Genomic DNA, 20,243 nt, shown 5'->3' with positions numbered 1-20,243 from the left:
CACAAAAAATCCCATGAAATCTCCTACAAAGTTGGTACAATGAACTATGAATAGAAATATTACAAACTGTATGTATCAACTTGTCTGGACAACTTCCTCCTGTCTCGAGGGTGTAAACCCTCAACATAAGTAATGTGTTGGTGCAACCGCTGGAAACTGTGTCATAGAACTTGCTGGGAAGTTTCAAAACAAAACAGACAGAGGTCGGCTGGTGGCTGGTGATATAAACACCACAGAAGTGTGATTGTGTTGAGAGATCCTTTTCTTAACTATTTTGCTTGTTTGTTTATTCAATTCTTTTTTTACGAAAACCCTCGAAAAACACTGATGATCAGGTGATAGGCACCATGCCCACAATGCAAAGTTTCCCTATAGCTGACATGCGTCTGTTATCATCGGAGTGATAAAGAGAGGCCCTGTTGATTACAAAGTTAAATGCTACCGGCAATGAACAGCAAATACTCTGTTGATTGGGTTTTTCTTCTTTATAGAATGTTTTTGTTCATGTCCAGAAGGATTTAGGATGATATTCTATCTTGAGTTAACAGTCTTATAGTCTCTTTATCTGAAAATTCATTTTCAGAGATTCAGTGGTGAGTAAAACGCTGCTAGTGGCATCAATACAATTTTATAACATATAAATACAAAATACAGGACCAAAATTCAAAGTAAAGATATTTTATTTTATTTTATTTTATATTTGTTATAGGAGTTACTAATAACTATAATCCAATAACATTGTATGTGTTTTTTCAAAAAGATTCTACACTTTATTATTACTTTTACTTAAGTGGGATGTCATGGTATTTTAATATTTGTCACTAAACGTGACATAGAAGCGTCAGATCACATCTCGGCCCTGCTGGATCTCGGGTTGCGGTTAGCAGGTGTGAAGTAGGCGTGCAGCAGGAAGGAAGTGGGATGGCTCTGCGGTAAAACTCGCTCCTGATTGGTTGTTTTCCGGAGTGTTTAAATAGCCAATCAGGTCGCGTCTCCTCAGTACGTGACGAAGCCACAGAGCTCTCCCGGCCCTCTCTCGGTGGAAGACCGCGTCCCAGTGACACCTGCCCGCTGCTCTCCCCTTACTCACTTAACTTAAGTGCCATGGAGGAATTAAGTAGTTGACGTTTCCTGTAACCTTCTCTTTTTTAAGCTTTCTTCCCGTCTGATCATCGTAATCTTGAACCGGTTTTATTGACGCTTTTGGACTCTCAACCGTACCGCCCTCTTTGACCATCCGAAATCATGAAGTACATCATTGGCATCGGCGGGTGAGTCCCTGCAACGAATGACATGCTAAGCTAAGCTAGCTGGCTAACAGAGGCTCTCGCTAGCCCCTAGGAGCCCGGCCCACGTGGACAGGCCAGACTGCCAGAATGTCCCTTTCTTTTTGTAGTAATGTTCTGTGACCAAATATATCGGTGTTCCTTTTTTCCCCCCTTTTAATGACACTCCTTCCCAGCATCGTCTACCGATAAATAGAGCTGATGCTAACGCTACTTGAAATGTAAAATATTAAGTTACATTTGCCATTCTTTCAATTAACTCGTGTTTTCTTTTTGCATGTGGCGTTAGAAATCGAAACTACAAACTCTATTTAAAGTGTTTACATTCTCCAACCTGCTGCTAATTGTTAACGTTAGCTGTGAAAAGCTATTGTGATAATCAGCAAAAAATGTATTCGATTTAATGTGCAATTAAATATTACAAATATTTTCAATGCATAACCTGCCATATTGAATGCAGGCCATGGCTTCACATACCGGTATTTAATGTGGTTGTTAATCATTAATCAATGGATTTATTTGATTTGTCCCGTCCCCCCTCCAATCATTTGCATTAATTATTACTTTGCTCCCTTCAGCGTAACCAACGGAGGGAAAACCACCCTCACCGACAGACTGATCAAGAACCTGCCCAACTGTTGTGTGGTACATCAGGATGACTTCTTCAAGGTGAGCCTCCTGCACACATGTGTTTGCATTGTGGGATGCAGTAAACTGAAGGAATTGCTCTGAGTAACTGGTTGGTGGGGTGTAAACACTTGCCTGTGTTGCTGTACACACTTTGACCTAGTGAGTTAAAAAGAAAACCCCTTCAGAGCTTCCCGTGTAGCTCCAGTGGAATGTACCTGGGTACATCTTATCAATGTATGTTTCAGCCCCAAGATCAGATTGAAGTTGGTGAGGATGGCTTTAAGCAATACGATGGTAAGCCCGGGTCTTTATGAACGGATTTGTGAGGGTGTCTGTGTGCATTTGTCTTGTGTGTGTGCTGCACTTACATTTCTCACCTGCATGCAATATAGACCAAATTCATACACTGATTCTAACTTTTCCTTTTGCTATTTTCTACGCACTTCTCCCTTCACCGCTATCCTTTCTACACACCTTTTTGCCTTTCAGTCATTTCTGCCCTGGACATGGACGCCATGATGAGCACCATCCGTGCGTGGTTGGACAACCCAGTGAAGTTTGAGAAGTCCCATGGCGTCAATAACACCCTGGATACGGAGATTGTCCCAAAGTCTGACAATAAGGATGAGGAGACTCGCATCCTTATTGTTGAGGGCTTTCTGCTTTACACCTACGGGTGAGAACGCGTGACCTTCACGCACGCTGTGACGTGTTTCTCGCTGTAAAAGAAATGGGACCGGCGAGCCTCTGCATCTTATTTCTCTCTCTCTCCTCGCAGACCTTTGATCGACGTGCTGAACCAACGTTACTTTCTTTCCATCCCGTATGAAGAATGCAAAAAGAGGAGGTGGTAAGTGCTGCAATGTTCACACTGGTGTTTATACTCTGGGCTGTTTTTTTTTGTTTTTTTGTTTTCCTTTTTTTAATTCGTGTGTCGGTCTCTGCAGCTCAAGGAACTACACCGTGCCAGACCCCCCCGGCCTGTTCGACGGCCACGTCTGGCCCATGTATTTGAAACACAAGCACATCATGGAGTCATCAGATGTTGACGTCGGTTGGTGCATTTTTGGATTAATCCCTAAATTTTCGTTTACAGAATTTCCCCTATTGATTTAAAATATGCATTTGCTATTCCAGTGCAGCTCGATGGAACCCAGTCAAAGGAACAGCTGTTCAACTTTGTCTACGGTGACATCCTGAACAACATGCAGAAGTCTTAACAAACGGTAAAATAAAAAAAATCTCCTTTAACGGGTTTGTCCAAATGTGAGGTTCTGAATTTTAGTTTTAGTTTTTTTCCGCCTGTGTTGCAGGTCATCCGATCGGCTCAGCCTGCAAGCAGAAGACCGCCGTGCCTTAAGTTTCTACCTGGCAGCTCATCTAACTGACTGCCACGATTTAAAAAAATAAATAAATAAAGCAAACTGATGGCAGCAAATGCTGGCTTGTTTATATCGACCATATTGCTTTTGTTATAGCAAACTCTCTAACGAGATGATCTGTTAAGAGGAAAGTTGCACTTCTGTCAATAAATACTACTCCTGCCAACAACTGTGGTGATTATTTTAATGAGCTCCATGCAGGTGAGTTGCGAGTTTTGGAACATGTAAAGTTAGTTTCTCAAAGGAATATTCTTACTAAACTCAGTGAGCAGAGCACTTTCTCTCATCTCGCTCAACAGTTGGTGTGGGTGATAAGTGGAATCACGAGGCTAAACCTTTAGACCTTAAGAGCACAACCCTTATCTAAATATTGCACGTGGGTTATTTAGAGGTGTTTACTTGACATTGTTCTCACCTCAAGGCAAATCGCCACTTGTATGCTTGATTTTACACCTATTTCCAAACTAGTGTATTGCGGCAGGTAAATTATTCCCTTACGGTGATCCATTTGTTTGAAACCAAACCGATGTGCGAGACAAGCCTGAAGTCTTTTGAGCAGAGGTTTAGTATGCAAAGCTGTATATTGGCTTTCAGATATACTGTATTCCTGTGTTTAATGTAATTTTCATAATTAATAGTGATAACAACATGGTCTACATAAGTAAAGATTTTTAACCAAATAAATGTGCTCTTTTTTACAAAGTTGTGAACGTGTTTGGAAATCATTTTACATGCATTGTTCTAAACAAAAGGAGCATGTGCTACTGTGTATATGGGGTTTATTACGTTATTTAGCTGACTCCTTTATCCAAAGCGACTTACAATACTTCAGTAAAGTAACATTTTCAGGCTTTGACTGTTGACACGTTTGTGTCTCTGCAGCAACAGCATGGACACACTTGCAAACGGCAAACCTGTGTCTTAAAGGGCATGTTTTATTTACTTGCTTCATAATTGAGTCATTGTCGTAATCCCTAGTTTCAGATGACCTTCCAGTCGGTTTTCCAGTCTGTTCCCCTCTTGCTGAGCGCGCGCGTCTTTCCCAAACTTCCAGTTCGTCCCCAAAGGCTTGATACGATATGTATCTAATAGTTAAAAGACTTTAGCTGTAACGGGTTCATGTCTTGTTTTTAGGGATTGAGTGTGTTTGAGGGAGCGAGATGGTGAGACATCCAGTTACAATCGCACCCATCTTGGGAATTTACTGCAGCCCACTTTAGTTTCTAGCAGAAATACCATATGATCTTTTTTGCAAAGTCAGATGCTTCGGAGTGCGAAAGCGGGTATTGTGCGAGCTGACGTTTTTATGTGCCCAAATTTTTAACCGCAATTCAATGATCTTAACTACTACGACAGAAATCCTTTTGAGACTTAATTTACTCAATGGGAGGCTAACTCATTTTAAAAGGGGTGTTACTCCGAATGTGAGAACTGGTCAGATGTGAGTGTGCGAGATAAGACGTTGTCTAACCTTGGCATGGCCTCCATTGGAAGAAACACAACGGCCGCTTCTGTTGTCCTCTAGTCGCATACGCACTTCACCTCGTAACCTTTTGGTGCATCCAAAATAAGCAAGAGGAAGCAACAGTCTGCTGCGGCGGACTTGAGCAGGCCATATAAACGACACTAAACGCTCCCTTTGGACCTCGAGCTGCATACAGTTGTGGTCGTGGATTATCCGCACCTCGCACGGGTCAGACCGGCCCGGCGAGGGAGGCGACCGTCAGCTTGTGGTCTCTCCGTCTCGCTCACAGCTCAGGCAAGACGTCCTATAACAAATGTCCTCCTCAGGACAGGGCACATTCTTTTAATGGAATCATCCTTTCCCCTCCACCGCAACCACTCAGCTCTCTGAGGCCTCCTCTCCAGCCAATGAGTTGTTTTTTTATGCATTGCTTTGACTACAGTCTGCGAGGGGCCCGTGGAACCAGCCGCGGGTGCCATAAAACCTCGAGTGACAATTGGGGGCGTAAAGAAAGAGGCGGCAGCGAGTTGAGCAGAGAACCTTTCACCCCGACTCGGCTGGAGTGGAACTGGTCTGCAGACACAACAGGAGCCTCTCTGAACCACACTGGGCGTAACACACCGCGATTGTGCACACGTCACTGCTGTTGCTGCAGCACACAGGAGGTGGAAGAAGTATTTGGATCCTTTACTTTAATTATAAAATATCCAGTCAAGGCGTTTTACTGAAATAAAGTTACATTAGCAGCTTTGTGTTTACATCTTTTGTTGTATTGTTATTTTTGCTACTCGTGTTTTTCTTCTTTTCTGTTCTTCTTTGCTACTCTTTTCGTCTTCACGTCTTTGAATATGCAGCGCACCACATGTTATCTGACATCAATGAACACACTTGACGCCCTCGTTTAATAACATTACAGGAACATTTTTGTTATTATAGAAGTATATTTCCTTGTTCTGTCAAGTTATAGTACAGAGCCACATTTCAGAGTCATATTGTTATACAACTGAGTTTAATAGTTTTGTCCATAAAAATGTGAAACTTACAAAAATGCTGTACAAAATACAATATGCTATTTAAGATGGAACCTGGTTTCATAACTGGAGTTCTAAGAGAGATACAATTATCATCTAATCAAGAACAACATATTTATACAGCAGGACTGTTTAGCTCCATGTTAAATGAAGCTATTTGTGTATTTGCAATATTATCTATGACAGTATATTTTATTTAACGGTTTAATTTAATATTCAAGGTTGGTTATGTGCTTTTTGTAGGAAGACCTTACCTGCAAAGTACTGATGTACATATACTGTAACTGATGTGGTGGAGTAAGACAGTATCTGCTTCTGAATTAAAGTGGTGTAGAAGTAGAATAAAAACACTGTACAATATATTTAGTCACTTCCTATCGCAGCTAAATGCATGTAAAAATATTGTTGTGAAAAGATGTGGTGGTTACACTGTCTATGCACATGCGTAAATATCTCCTGTGCACCATCTGTTGGTTCACAGACAAATTATATATATGATTATATATATATATATATATATATATATATATATATGTATGTTATATAAGACCTGCTTGAGGTAGGAAAGTAGCCTCATTCACTGTCACTATGTTTTCCAGAGGCCTTCATGAATAGTCTGCTACCACGAGAACCCGAGGGAAGTAACACCACGACGCGATGGCCCTCAGCGGGCCGAGGACCACATCCTGTTGTGGCGGGCCCGGGTGAGGCCTGGTGCTGTGGGTATGAAGCAGACCACAGCCTCCCACTCCTCACCCGTCTGGGTCACTGTTTACTCAGACAGGAAGGCCGTCCGCTTCACACAACATCATCCTCATCATCTGTTGCAGCTCCGTGTCTGTGACTCGCGTGTGGTTTTGGTAAAAGGAGTTGTTGCTTTTCCTTGACGGGCAAAGTTTCTAAAAACAGCGGCAAGTTAAAACTAAATACTTGCGGAGGAGCAGAGCCTCGGAAACCACGAGGCTCCTCTGAGCCGTCTACCTTGTACGCCCCCTTTGTCTGGAATGACAGAGCCCCGTTTTATTAAGATACACTAGTTCTAAATATATAATATCACAAAGTGAGAAAACTCAACGATGTGGTCTGTTGCAGTAATGTTTTAGGACTTTGGGACATCTAGCGGTCAGGCTGCATATTGCATCTGAGATTGTATAGCGCTCACTTCTCGCTCTGCAAGCCGCTGGGAGAACACTCTTCCTTCAAATGGAATAAATACAAGAATGATTAATATCGCTTGTTAATGGCCAGATTTTGTGTTTGTTACAAATAAACCAACGAAAGGAAATCTGCTTATTTGATTCTAACTACATTAAAAACACATAAAGCTGTTGCCAAGCAACACCTCTGTCCTTTTACTCTGCACTTTACACTGAGCCCGTTTCAGAAAAACAACGGCAGCGTTGCATAAGGCATTCATAACATAGAACCACAGTATTTAAAGAAGAAAACACACACAAGAACTGAAACCCCAAATCAAGGTAGTGAAAACTATATTCAACGTGTGGTTTCCACTGCAGTGCCTCACTTTCATCGAGTTGCCCCCTGTCCTGAGTCTGGACCCCGGCGGGGCCACGCAGCGCTGGGTGCGAGCGCGCCGAGCCATGTTGGTTGTGACCGAGTATCCTGCCGTAGCAGTGAGCATAAAATTAGATTTAGAATGTGAACCGGGGGGAATGTGACAAAGACAGTCGTGTTGGGAAAGAGAGGAATGTGTTGACAGAAACGTTTCTGTCAACAGACGCCTGTTTGTGTGTCTGCCGTGTGACTGATGGTGGGGGGAAAAAAGCGGGACACCGCCGGATGAAAATATTGGTCTCACGTTGGCGGACTTTGGAACCAACTGGAAGTGAACGGTGGTCTCTGCTGACATCTGTTGGACTGAGACGCTTAACACAGTTCACGTCATCCCATCGGTGCACAAACCCCTTAACAAATACATATTTTACAACACACTGCAGACTAAGTAGGTGCTGTTGCATGCAGTACGCACTCATTTGGGACACACAAACACCTTGAACTTTGACCCCTTTGCTCATAGATCTGCTGCACAATGGATTGTGGCTGAGATTACCCAAAAAGCAGGCAGGTTTGTACACATCCCGGTATGTTCGACTGCATTTGACGTACTACGTATTAAATAGCATAACGGCGGTGAGAGGATTGGAACACACATCGGTTAATAAACATCTTTAGAAGTGTGTGCAACCGCTCATCCTCACAGGAAATGAAAAACACACAAGTCACTTGACAACAAACCAGTTTGCGTTGCCTTTATTATTAACTGTACAAACAGTGAAGTAGTGCACAACGTCTGCTGCACATTATCATCTGGATCCCAGAAACAGTTAGTCAGTGCAGATCATTTCAAACAGCGTTTCTGTTACACAACATTCGACACAAAAAGGAATAATATATTAACACTGTGTCTTTAAACAAAACATAAGTAGCAAACCCATTTTCTTCCTCGTTATTGTCCGACGGGTTTCAAAGTGTCTCCGAGTCATTTGTTCCGACTCGCAGGGAAGAAGAGTTTGTGTCAGCAGAGGTCGATGGCGGAAGGTCTCAGCATGTGATGATTTAGTCCACATCTTTGGCTTGTGGGGATCTGGGCAATGTCCGACACAAAAGTATCCCGCCGGACTTTTTGGCCCATTTACTAAAAATGCCCTACACTGAAAATTAATTGGACGAGTTCCCAAATTCAATCCCCTTCTTTCAGCAAAGACAGTTTAACACTTTCAACCAAAATCATCTTGTTAGCTCTATAAACAAAACATGGATGAGTGTCATTTTACACGTCCAGAAACCACACAACTCACATCCCAAAAGTTTAACGGTTGGAAGCAAAGGCGGAAAACAAATGTCCCATTTTAACAACTTCATATCATCTCTTTGCAGACGCTGTCCACATAAACCTTTTTGTTTTGTGTTTAAGTTGGTGGCAAACAGGGCGAGCCGAGAAAAAAAATTACATCATAATAAAACCGTTTTGATCGACATTGAAGCATTACGAGAGCATGTCACCTTTGTAATACTCAGCGGGATGGATTAAGTGAATGAACCCTGTTTCAAGTAGATCAATTCCAAAAATGAGATGAAATTGAAGCTGCCTGGTTCTAGTTGGAAAGCCCCCTCCCCCTTTTAAAAAAGCAGAAAATCAGGGAGAGAAAAAAAGATTCCTAAAATGTATTTTGTTTTGAAATAAAGTTAGCAGTAATGTGGCGTACAGTTGATATTTAATAAATACTGGAGGGCATGCAGAAGCACCGGTACGTTTATACAGCCGACGGGATCTTAGGTTCTTTTCGCAGGTTTGGCGATGAGCTGCCTTTCTCTCTCCAGCTCCTTCTCACGCTGATGCTCCTTCTCCAGCGCCTCCTTCTGCTTCTGCTGCTGCACCTTCAAAGCTCTTTTCTGAGCGTCGACCAAAACAAAAATTCAAACCGGGTTGTGTTAACGATTTAGTCTGCAACTCACCCTCCAAATGTTGCTCCTGAACCCCCTGAAGTACCTTCAGTTTAGTGGTTTTTTCGTGGAGCATAATCATCTCTTTCCTTATGTTCACCAGTCGGTTGTGATAAACCTTCGCCTCTGTAAACTGAAGACAACAAACTGGGTTTAGAAAACGTTCTCGTGGGCTGCTGAGGGGAAAATTAGTTTATAAAATCAGCCCCAACTTACCAGTGAATTGAGGTCCAGTAGGGAGTTACAGTCTCTGAACTTGGTGACCTCTTGGTCCAGTGTGTCTAACAAGATCAGCTGGTTTTGTCTGGTTGACCCGAAAACAAAGAGACATCAAGCAACTTCTTCTCACCCAAAGTCAACGTGTGCAAACTATTTAAATAAACAGATAATTGAGAAAACAAAAGTACCATCGAGTACCATCTGTGCGTGCCACGTATTAACCCGTTTCCTGGTGCCTCCCGGATGAGACAGCCGTTCGTGTCCTGAAACACTCACGTGAGCTCTTGGAGGACTCCTTTAGAGTTGTGTAGATCAGGAAGGTAATGAGAGAGCAATCCCTCCGTGAGTTTGTCCACTGCCTTTTTATCCACGTACACGCTCTCTGCCGGCGCCGAGCTCTCTGCACGCCACGAGTCCTGCTGTGCCAGCTGGAGATCTGGCGAATGTTGAAGAAAATTGTATTGTATTGAAAAATGTAATAACGTGTTTGGTGTTGCAAAAACATGGAATTACTAAGAAGGGGCAGCCGTGACTGAGGGCCACGAGTCACTTTTTGGTGTTCTGATGAGTGTTGAACTCTGACCGGCTGCCCTTTTTGTTTGTCTGACTGCTGACATGATTTAGTGTTGGTCATTGTACTGTCCAATTTAATTTATCGCTCACCAACATAATCACTAATAATATTACATTACAGGTCATTTAGCAGACACTTTCATCCAAAGCGACTTACATTACACTTTAAACCCATGGCTTTTTCACATTTTTGCCCAGGGAGCAATTAGGGGTCAGGTGACATGCTCAGGGACACTTCGACATGGAACATGGGGCAGCCTGGACTCGAACCACCAACCGTATGCTTCCCAGGACACCTTCTCTAACCCCTGCGCCACGACGACACATATTATTACTATATATATCATTTAGTTGTTCATGACTCTGCAAGCGTCATGAATATGTATTTAATCACAGTATGCTGAACTGTAAGTCATGATTTCTTTTTTAAGCATGCTGCATTTACTGTGATATGTAGTGCAAAGTCAAACATATCAGAGCTTTGAGGATAAAAATCCATCCTAATAGTGAACAGAGAAGTTTTGGACTTAAAACTAAAGGAAGAGTTTTTATAAACTCGGTTTAAAGACGGTACTCGGAGCTCAATTCTGCTGTGCAGTCAGATTTATGTGGGGGCCCACACAAGGTTGAGTGAATGAGGATACACAAGCCCCCCCCTCCCCACACACACACGACAGGTACAAACTGGTGCTGGATCGGTCAGCTAATCCATACAGAAGTTCATGCAGCCTGTTTATCTCAGGCCAGACAGATGTTACAGCACGTGAAGCGCGCGCGCGCACACACACACACACACACACACACACACACACACACACACACACACACGCACACACACGCACACACACACACCTTCACTGTGTGGAGGTTCCCTCTGGAGCGAAGGTCCTTCATCTTCTATCTCCTCTCCCTCCATATGCGACGGCCGTGCTGAACCGGACTCCCTGTATAACCCGAATAAAACAGTTGCTGTCGGGCGGAAGTGACCAGGTGAACGTTAGCCAAGCTGACCGTTGAGGAAGTGGTTTAGCTAGTCCGTTGAGCTGCTTCCTAACGTGTAACTTAACGTCGTAAACCAGATAATCAGTAAACATGCCACCTCAGTCTACGCCGTCTTACCCGTTTCACTCTCTGTTTATTATTGGAGATGCGAAGAGTTGATGTACTTCTGACCAGAAGCAGGAGAGACAACGGAAAATGCGTTTGTGACGAGTTTTCTGCGTCTGCGCTTAAAAAAAAAAAACGTCATGTGACTCTCGCGTCATCATGTGACTGCGAGCGCAACCGAACTTGCTAGTGTTTTTGTTTCTGAGTGCGGAGGCACAACTCAACGACGATGTTTAAACCAGTATTAAGATGACAGTTATCATTTTTCAAGCGGAATAAAGTTTATACGACCATAAGAACATCTATTAGGTAAGTCCGACTCGTACTTCTTAACAAACGGCCTCATTACAACAGCTGTCTGTGTGTCGCAAACTGACACTTTGACCAATTTGCACTCAGCTAACGTTACCCTGCAGTAGCTAACGTTAACTAAGTTAGCTTGCTCCTGTTTAACCCAGCCTCCTTGTTCTAGGACCCAAACGTTTATCAGCGCCACGTGAGGAGTCGTGTGGTTCTAATTTCCCCAGCTGTGTTTGACGTGAAACGAATCTCTGTTCCCTCCTCAGGGTGCTAAGATGGAGAATAAAAATCAATATGTCATCCGCCACAAAATGTGAACCATCGCCGCGGAGGGCACCAAACCGACAGACGGACACGCGCACACAAGTTCTCAAAGATGTCAGGTGGGAGCCTCTTCAGCAAGGTGCGCTCCTCCTTCAGGAGGGAGCGGAACGACTGGCACCTGAGCGACACGGCGCCCTTCGACTTCTCCGACGAGCTGGCGGAGGACGAGGCGCCCAAATTCAACAAGCTGAGGGTCGTGGTCTCCGGAGAGATGTCGGACTACTCTGCCGGAGCTCCGTCCAACGGGGTGGCGGTGAGCACGCTGGCGGTGGCCGCCGGCGACGACGACGACGACGACTGCCTGCTGGACTCCTCCGTCGGCCCGGGCAGCCCGGGGTTAAACATGGACCCCTGTGACAGTTGCACCAAGAAGAGGGACGGGGTCAAGCACAGGAGGGTGATGAGGAGGCTCGTCTTTGCAGCGTTGCTGTATTTCCTTTTCATGACAGCCGAGATTGTTGGTAAGCATTATTCACAGAGGGATGCTTGATTTGTTTTATTAGCCGGGGATTTCAGCACAACAGGGGGGTTCGTGACCGAGCTGCCACAGAGAGGCGGTTCAGATGGACCATAAAACTACCATCATCAAACCTGGAGAGACGTTGACTATTCTTGTCACTTATTAACAGTCAATCGGAGAGAGAATAAACTCTAGCTCTCTTTTGTAAAGTGAGTTTCCGGCAGTGTTTCATAGCAAAAGGCTTCTTACCCCGAAAAAGGTCACCTCACGTAACAATCTAAAACATTAACATATTACACAAGCTTTTAAATGTACTTTTTTACTCCGTGGAGGAACACCCATCCCATTGTATCTTTCTCCATTCCATTGTCTTATCATGAGGAATCTAAAGAGACAGATATCTGTAAACTTGAGTGTACAATCTCAAGCTGTCTGCGTGCCTTTTTGTATGTAAAAACAATCGACACTATTGCCTCAGACGTTATCGCAAATTAATCATCACCTTTCTATGCAGCCCCCAAAGTACCGAAAGGGAATTTTCTTTTACCTTGTTGCGCACAAGATGAAAAGCTTTGTACTTTGTGGGCATTTACAGGATTGAATAGGGGACTGTACCTGTCTTCATTACCAGAGCCACTATCTCTCCGCTCTGAACAAAGATCACAGTTGCTCCAGTTTCTGTCTAGAGAAACCTTCATGAAATGTTCATAAAATACTTTGATAGAGTTTTTGATATTTTACCAATTTTTAGATGATACATTTTCAGGTTTACGGTTTCTATACCAAAAAGAAATCTTGGCATGAACATATGAATATCAATGTACTATACTGGCAATTTAAAAAAAAAAAGAAATGTAAAGTGAAACCTGTGTTTTCAACATACCAATCTGACAAACAGCTCGGGTAGATCTCAGCAGATGAAATCTCAACCATCTTTGCCTTGCTTTCAGGCGGCTACTTGTCGAACAGCTTGGCCATTATGACGGACGCGGTGCACATGCTGACGGACGTGGTGGGGATTTTGTTTTCTCTGCTGGCCCTCTGGCTCTCCACCAAGCCCCCCACGAGCCGCTTCACCTTCGGCCTGCATCGCCTCGGTAAGTCTCTCGAGCCCACAAGCTTTTCCATTTCCCTTTTCTGCATCTAATTTTTCTCTCGCTCTCGCTTTTGCTTTCGACAACGTGGTACCGGTGGTTTTGATGCAGATTAATCATGTGCAACAAAGAGAGTGACTGTTCAGCAGTGTTGAAGCCTGATCACATTGCTGATCGGATACTCTAGATTTTTGAATAGGGATGCAGATTTTAAGTCTCTGCTAATTCATGACGTGCCCTGATTTCTTACTGAACACTAGATTGCTGCCAAATGGCTGCAATCACTCAGTCATTGAGATACGGTGCAATTAAATCCATTTCAATGTAGAAAAAGGTAACATTTCTTGATGGATTTATTTATTAATTCATTTTATTAATTAAAAAGTCAGTCAGAAAAAGTCATCGTTTCAACATTATTCTTCTTTATCATATATTTTTTTTAATCATTGTATTCTACAATCACACAAGTATGAAATGATGATTTCATAGATCATTTATAGCAATAAACTGCACATATTTTAAATACAGATTTCTGTTGTCTATTCTATCCGGCACATTCTCCTGGTCGTCCCGTTGAAACCAGTTGTTCTGTTCTGTGTTGAGCTGAATGTTGTTTCTGTCTACATTTGGGTCTCCTGACATAGAGGTGGTATCGGCGGTCCTCAGTGTGGTGCTCATCTACGTCCTGACGGCTGTGCTGCTCTACGAGGCGATTCAGAGGACGGTGCACCAGGAGTTTGACATAGATGGTGACATCATGCTCATCACCGCAGCTGTCGGGGTGGCAGTTAACCTCATGTGAGTAAACAGGCGTGCAAACCCTATGGAAGCAATGTGTTTACCGACTGGGGAGCTTTTCAAAGTAACCAGAGTGCAGGTAGGTGACTCTTCCGACTGCGTCGCTGTGAGTGTAACGGTTCAGTCCAAAGTGCGGCCTGAAATGTACTTAATAGCGGTAAGTCGATGCTTCTCAGAAAGCCACAACCTCTTTCTCGTCTTTCCTGTCTCTCACAGAATGGGTTTCTTGTTGAACCAAAATGGTCACCTGCACTCCCACGGCCACGCACACGCACACGGTCACTCTCACGGCTCTGCAGCCGCCTCGAGTTCGCAGTCAGCCGGGTCCGGCCAGCAGCAGGGCAGCCTGGCTGTGAGAGCTGCCTTCATCCACGCTTTGGGAGACCTGGTCCAGAGTGTCGGGGTGCTCATAGCCGCCTACATTGTCCGCTTCAAGGTACACGCGACTGTCAACAATTAAAGCCCATTTCTGTCTTTAGTGAACCAGCTAGATTTCCTTTGTATGGACACAGGGAGGATTGTTTGCAGCTGCATCGCACATTAAAGAGCAATTTGCACTCAAGTTTTATTAATATTACCTACTGTTACCGATGATTTAGATTTTGGGTTACCTTATTTTGTTTAATTGTTGGCTGTTTAGATTGCAAATGAGTCAGCACTTTGACACTTTGTTGTCTTAAAGTTAATGCTTTCTTTTTTTAATGGGGGGCCTGAAATAGGGTCTGCGGATAACACATTTTAATGAGATATTATATCTTAAAATACAATAATTAATCCCCTACTCTCTGCTGACAAGTGAAGGAATGAGACTTACTACATTTGGAATGAACATTTCTTGGAATGAACTCCCGAGATGACTGAGCACGCCGTAGTGTGCATGACGAATGCATTCATCATTTATAGTCATTTATCTAATTATGCCTGACAAAAACAACCTATTCTCTATGATCTGATGTAACGTCTGACTTCACAGCCCGAGTTGAAGTTGGCGGACCCCATCTGTACCTACATCTTCTCCATTCTGGTTCTCTTCACCACATTCCGCATCATGCGAGACACGGCGGTCATCGTGCTGGAGGGTAAGTCTTCGCTCCCAGATTCCTGTCAGATTTGATTTGAGATCAGAGGTTTTTTTTTTAATTCTTATACCGCTTTAAAAGGTGTTCCTAGACATCTGGACACTCTGAGAATCAAGGAGGACCTCCTGAAGTTGGAGGACGTGCAATCAGTCGATGAGCTGAACATCTGGGCGCTGACAGCAGACAAGACTGCAGCAATAGTGCACCTGCAGCTCGGTGAGTAACGCAGTAACAATCTGTTCACAGTGCTGTTCCATTCAGTACTACAAATGTAGAGTTGAGTGTTTTCACACTAAATACATGGCAATAAATGCGTGTTTTAAATGTACTATTGTAGTTTATCTACGACTAATTTCTTGTGGGTTTTTCAATCCTATTAAGGTTTCAGTAGTTGTAAAGGGCCGTGTGTGTGTGTGTGTGTGTGTGTGTGTGTGTGTGTGTGTGTGTGTGTGTGTGTGTGTGTGTGTGTGTGTGTGTGTGTGTGTGTGTGTGTGTGTGTGTGTGTGTGTGTGTGTGTGTGTGTGTGTGTGTACTATGAAAAATGTACATCACGAGTTAGCAAAGCCCAAAATACCGCCAACAAGTTGGTTATTTTTGTCAATAACAGCAGTCCAGAACAGAAAGATATTTACGTAGTTATGATATAAGGCAAAGAAAAGTAGCAACGCCTCAATGTTCTGAACTTGGAACGAGAAAAAACTAGAAAACGTTTGTCTTTTATGAGTAAACTCTTGGCCGTTACAATTGACTTTGAAACACCGCAGCGATGACACCTTGGAGCGTTTTGAAGTGTCTGTTGAGTTTCTCCGACTGAGTCACGTTAGGTGAAGCGTTTCGTCCAGCAGCGTTTACCTTCAAGGCGTTCCACACAAGTCTCCGAGGAATCCGTGTCAGCGCTTGTCAGTGTTCTGGCTCGACCACTCTGATTCAAACCAGTTTCCAAGTCTTTATTCTGGCAGCGCGTTGAATGTCAGCGACTCGTCAGAGCCGCAGCGTTTGTCTTCGTCCCTCCACAGCGAGCTTGGTTTGTTTGTTTGGGCCACGCTGCCTCCGTCGGGCTCCTGCAGTCGATCGTGTTGGATGGACGACGTGCTGAGACTTGTTTCTGCCACATGTAGCACGTGGCAGCAAGGCTCCGTTTTTTCCATCAGAGCACCGCTTTGACTTTTCTTTTCTCAATAAACTTGAGTGGCAGCAGTGGATTACGATGTTATTAATAATATGTTTTGTATGAAGGCTTTCTAACGGAGGGATGGAACGTAATTCTTAGCATTGAAACAATGTGGTATTTTATAGGGGTGTCAAATCATTCCAAAATAACAAAGAAATCCAATAATCCAACCCTCTGGCGGGCCGGCTCTGGCCCCCGGGCCTTACGTTTGGCCCCCTTGGTTTACATTTTGCTCACACTGGTTTTGCCAGGCTCCAGACTCCTCACCAGAGGGAGCTGTTTTTTTTAATTCAAAACGGATCGGCAGCCCAAACTCGCCCCCCCCATCTTTGCAGTAAACCAAAGTAAGAGGAGCAGCAGCGGGTTCAGACAAGTCAGCCGACTGGCTGTACATGATCTAATCTACAGATCTAATTGTGACTTCACTTGTGGGAGTAGATGAAAGGTGGAAGGTGTTGCCAAAATATAAAGTTTAATACAAAGAACGCCACTTAATTAGCATAGATCATTGAAATATATTTCAAAGCAGAATAACTGTCCTTGTCTTTGTTATGAGTAATCCTGCTGACTAAGGACCAAAGACACTCAGCACTATCTAGTCAACTGAAAAAAGCAATTTTTCACAAAGAAATTAAAAAACGAGATTGACACTTTGCGTCCTTGTAGAAATAAAATGTTGACATGCAAAATATGTTAATACTATGTTTTGTGCTCAAGGGAAGATGAAGAGCACCTGGATGACGCACAGCTTTGTGAACCCCCCCCCCCCCTTGGAATACTGTAGAGTCCTCACTACGCCCCCCCCCCCCCTGTTATAATGGGAGGGGAAACACTGAATATCTATAATATAGATATACATACTAAAACAATGAACATGAATGACATTAACAAAGGTTCAGTTCTATCAATGTGTCCAGTATTCCAGCATCAGCGCCCTTAAAGTAGCTCACCTAACTGGTACATAGGCATCATTCCTTTGAGTTGCCCCTTGTTTTTCTTGCAATGACGAGGCCGAAAGGTCTGCTGGGTAAAAGGCTTGTCAAGGCATGCTGTAAAACTGTTAAGGCGTGTTCACACGTGACTTATTTTTGTGAGCCTTACTTATCTTATCTCTTGGTTATCAAGTGCTTATTGTTAGCTACTTACAATGGCCAATAAAATGCAATGACTGGAGGATGCTTGTGAACGGCAATCAGGAGTTGTTCTACTGGTACCTTCTCCACCGTGGTATATTTTGGAGGCACCGGTAACTATGGCAGTAGGTTACGTACCGACTCTCCTCGCCCTGATTGGTCAGCTGTCAGAAAGGCCCTTGCCATCACTCAGCGCTTTCTTGAAAAATTGTGAAAACTTTGAGCGCTGCGCTTTTCCAACACAGTCGCATGCTAAAAAAAAATAAAAGGCGCTGGCAGTTAAAAAGTGTGAACTTGTGTGTTCACAGCTCCCTCTAGCAGCAGCAGCTGGGAGGACGTGCAGGCGAAGGCCCGCCACCTGCTGCTGCACACATACGGTCTCACCAGGTGCACGGTGCAGGTGCAGACGCACAGGCTGAGGCTCGTGCACAGCTGCGCGCACTGCCAGCTGTCCAGCGCGTGACGAGACGGACTCTCCGCCGGCGTTCCACCGGTCGCTTCGTGGCGCCCGACGGCCAGAGAGGAGAGCTCGCGGAGGCCCCCCGGTGACGCGCGCACACACACACAACGGTGTGCGCCGTGTTTAAATGCAAAGAAAAAGAAAAGACTGGTGCCAAAAGGAGAGTCGGGTGTAACCTGAGATGCACATTTCTAATTAAAGGATCGCTACAAACCTCCAGAGACGTTATGCACTCGCCAAAAGCTTTCACCAGTGGAGATCGAATGCTTGAACCTCAGCCGAGAAGAATGAGAAAATGTTTAATTTTGTTTAATTCACCATCAAAGCCTACTCTGTTTCTGTATTTTTACCGTTTGATTTGCTACAACTGATGTTTTGGCATCGGGTGTAAATTTTACTTTTTGTTACAAGGTCGTGCGGACTGAATTTTATTATTTTACTGCGGAGGTCTGAAAAGGCAGAAGCGGCTTTTACCATTTGGTATTAACATGCATGGTCACAATGCATTGAGCCTTTCAGTCAGCGTAACATCTCATCAAATGCACGTCATCATTCATACTCTTCAGCCAAAGTCTATTTGGAGTATTATTATTTGGAGTATTATCGATTATACTCGATCGAGACATTAGTTTTAAATACAAAAACAATTTCAGTTTGAACAGACCGATTAGTTTAGACACTTTTAACGTTTTACTCTTAGCATGTCTCTTAATTCAATGGGGCGGAACTGACAATCAAAGTGTGGCTGACTTTGAAAATGTGTAAAAATGCTGCAGTATTGGGACCGACGTCGGTATAATTTCAGCCTCACATCAGTGCTCTGCTTCGTTTCATTCATTTAACTGACAGTATGATAATGCAAACCGCTTGGGGAAACGTTCGGGGGGGGTACAGAGTTTTCCGGGAAGGAGTTGAAATTTGCCAATAAAGGTGTTAATTTTGTGTTAAATAGTTGTCAGAGGAGGGTTTTTTTTGTAGACCTCTCCATATTGGATATTAATCAAAGGAATTCCCAAACTGTACCCCTGTTTTTGTTTATAATAAAGTATTTAATCCTCTGTCTATCTCTTTGTATTCTTGTTAAACGACCGGCGCCATGTTAAGAAATTGGGACATTCATACCGCACAGATTAATCCCCTTCTGAGCGAAAGCGTCCTCTCGCCCATTCATTGTTGCCGTTGACAACACGGGACGACTGGGAGTGTCTCCGTTTCCAGGCAACCGGTGTTTGTAGTGCTGCGGAGCTAATGGTTAACGGCACGCACCTGACTGCCCCGCCTTACCTCAGCTCCCCGTGAGCCGCCGCCAGGAGGCCTCTTCACCCGCTGGCGTCCGAAGCAGCAAAACAAACGAGCGCTGGTGTTTCAGAGAGGCGATTTACTCTGTATCTCAACATCAAAATCACCAAACACGTTATTGATGGCGTTTGCACATTCGTGTCTATTCTGTCTTTTGATATAAATGTTTTTTTTAGGTTATTTTTGGTTGCTGGCTCCTGGGTTTTGATAATAAATATGATCCGTTTGAAACGTAGACTTACAGCCTAATTCACGGTCGGATTCCATTAATTCATCATCCAGTAGGGACATGCGAGTCTGGTGAACAGAGCGAACAGAACTGTGTGTTTCCTCAACATGCAGGTCAAGAAGGGTCGTTTCCTGAAAGGGAACCACCAGACCTCACGCCTCCTTCTTTTACTACCTGCTTGAGCGGCTGCTCACGTGGTGTCAGAAAGTCTGTGACCGAGTCACGTACACCAACTCCAGCCACATCCTTCCTCCCCTCTCATTGTTTTGCGTATCCTTTAAAAGCATAAATGTCGATAGACAAGTTCTCCCTTTCTTCTCTCTCTCTCACCCTCCCTCTCTCGCTCTTTTTCTCTAAACGAGACCTTTTCCTCTTCTGTTTTCATCCTGTGAAGGTATGAAATGTCACTGGAAAACATCTGTGCAGCGCTTAAAATCAGAATGGAGAACATGTTGCATGAAGGAGGAAGGAAAGTGAAAGAAAAATAGACGCGGAAACAACGCGGCTGCTTGTCGCTCGCCCTGTTCACGGCCTTTGTTTAGGGTTTAATAATTCATGAGTGCTGGGGGGGGCGGCGGTGTAGTCGCATACCGCCCGCGTTCTGATGTTTTCCTCCCGTGGGACACGCGATCGATGTGTCGAGGCTTGTGTCCCATCATAAAACACAATGGTCCCACGCAGCCGTAAACCAAGCAGATGAGTACGTTTTCTTTATGGCTGTAATCACTTTAATGCCGT

At 44.0% G+C, this 20,243-nt stretch overlaps 3 protein-coding genes across 5 annotated transcripts; 2 read left to right on the top strand and 1 right to left on the bottom strand.

The window, feature by feature from the left end:
• Positions 1 to 925: 925 nt before the first annotated feature.
• On the top strand, positions 926 to 3,467 carry mibp2 (muscle-specific beta 1 integrin binding protein 2). 2 transcript variants are annotated; one of them, XM_040166191.2, is made up of 8 exons: positions 926 to 1,271; positions 1,865 to 1,955; positions 2,162 to 2,210; positions 2,406 to 2,592; positions 2,695 to 2,766; positions 2,864 to 2,970; positions 3,054 to 3,142; positions 3,230 to 3,467. In XM_040166191.2, the coding sequence occupies exons 1-7, from the start codon at positions 1,246 to 1,248 to the stop codon at positions 3,134 to 3,136; spliced, it is 615 nt and encodes a 204-aa protein (XP_040022125.2). In that variant the 5' UTR covers positions 926 to 1,245; the 3' UTR covers positions 3,137 to 3,142; positions 3,230 to 3,467. The 2 variants fall into 2 exon arrangements, with proteins under 2 accessions (XP_040022125.2, XP_077941757.1); XM_078085631.1 differs by lacking the exon at positions 2,162 to 2,210 and having other exon boundaries at positions 996 to 1,271.
• Positions 3,468 to 8,049: 4,582 nt separating this feature from the next.
• bloc1s6 (biogenesis of lysosomal organelles complex-1, subunit 6, pallidin) lies at positions 8,050 to 11,359 on the bottom strand. Of its 2 annotated transcripts, XM_040204546.2 has the most exons (6): positions 11,171 to 11,359; positions 10,904 to 10,995; positions 9,755 to 9,914; positions 9,476 to 9,563; positions 9,306 to 9,392; positions 8,050 to 9,208 (listed from the first exon to the last, which is right to left on the bottom strand). In XM_040204546.2, exons 2-6 carry the CDS (start codon positions 10,965 to 10,967, stop codon positions 9,089 to 9,091), a joined length of 519 nt encoding a protein of 172 aa, XP_040060480.2. In that variant the 5' UTR covers positions 10,968 to 10,995; positions 11,171 to 11,359; the 3' UTR covers positions 8,050 to 9,088. The 2 variants fall into 2 exon arrangements, with proteins under 2 accessions (XP_040060480.2, XP_040060487.2); XM_040204553.2 differs by lacking the exon at positions 11,171 to 11,359 and having other exon boundaries at positions 10,904 to 11,014.
• slc30a4 (solute carrier family 30 member 4) lies at positions 11,326 to 19,035 on the top strand. Its single transcript, XM_040204535.2, has 8 exons — positions 11,326 to 11,467; positions 11,725 to 12,243; positions 13,193 to 13,339; positions 13,981 to 14,134; positions 14,351 to 14,570; positions 15,108 to 15,213; positions 15,295 to 15,429; positions 17,826 to 19,035. Exons 2-8 carry the CDS (start codon positions 11,835 to 11,837, stop codon positions 17,978 to 17,980), a joined length of 1,326 nt encoding a protein of 441 aa, XP_040060469.2. The 5' UTR covers positions 11,326 to 11,467; positions 11,725 to 11,834; the 3' UTR covers positions 17,981 to 19,035.
• The last annotated feature ends 1,208 nt before the right edge of the window (positions 19,036 to 20,243 follow it).

This window comes from Gasterosteus aculeatus, chromosome 12 (assembly GCF_964276395.1).
Source record: "Gasterosteus aculeatus chromosome 12, fGasAcu3.hap1.1, whole genome shotgun sequence".
Lineage (NCBI taxonomy): Eukaryota > Metazoa > Chordata > Actinopteri > Perciformes > Gasterosteidae > Gasterosteus > Gasterosteus aculeatus.
This window is presented reverse-complemented; position numbering and strand designations above follow the sequence as displayed.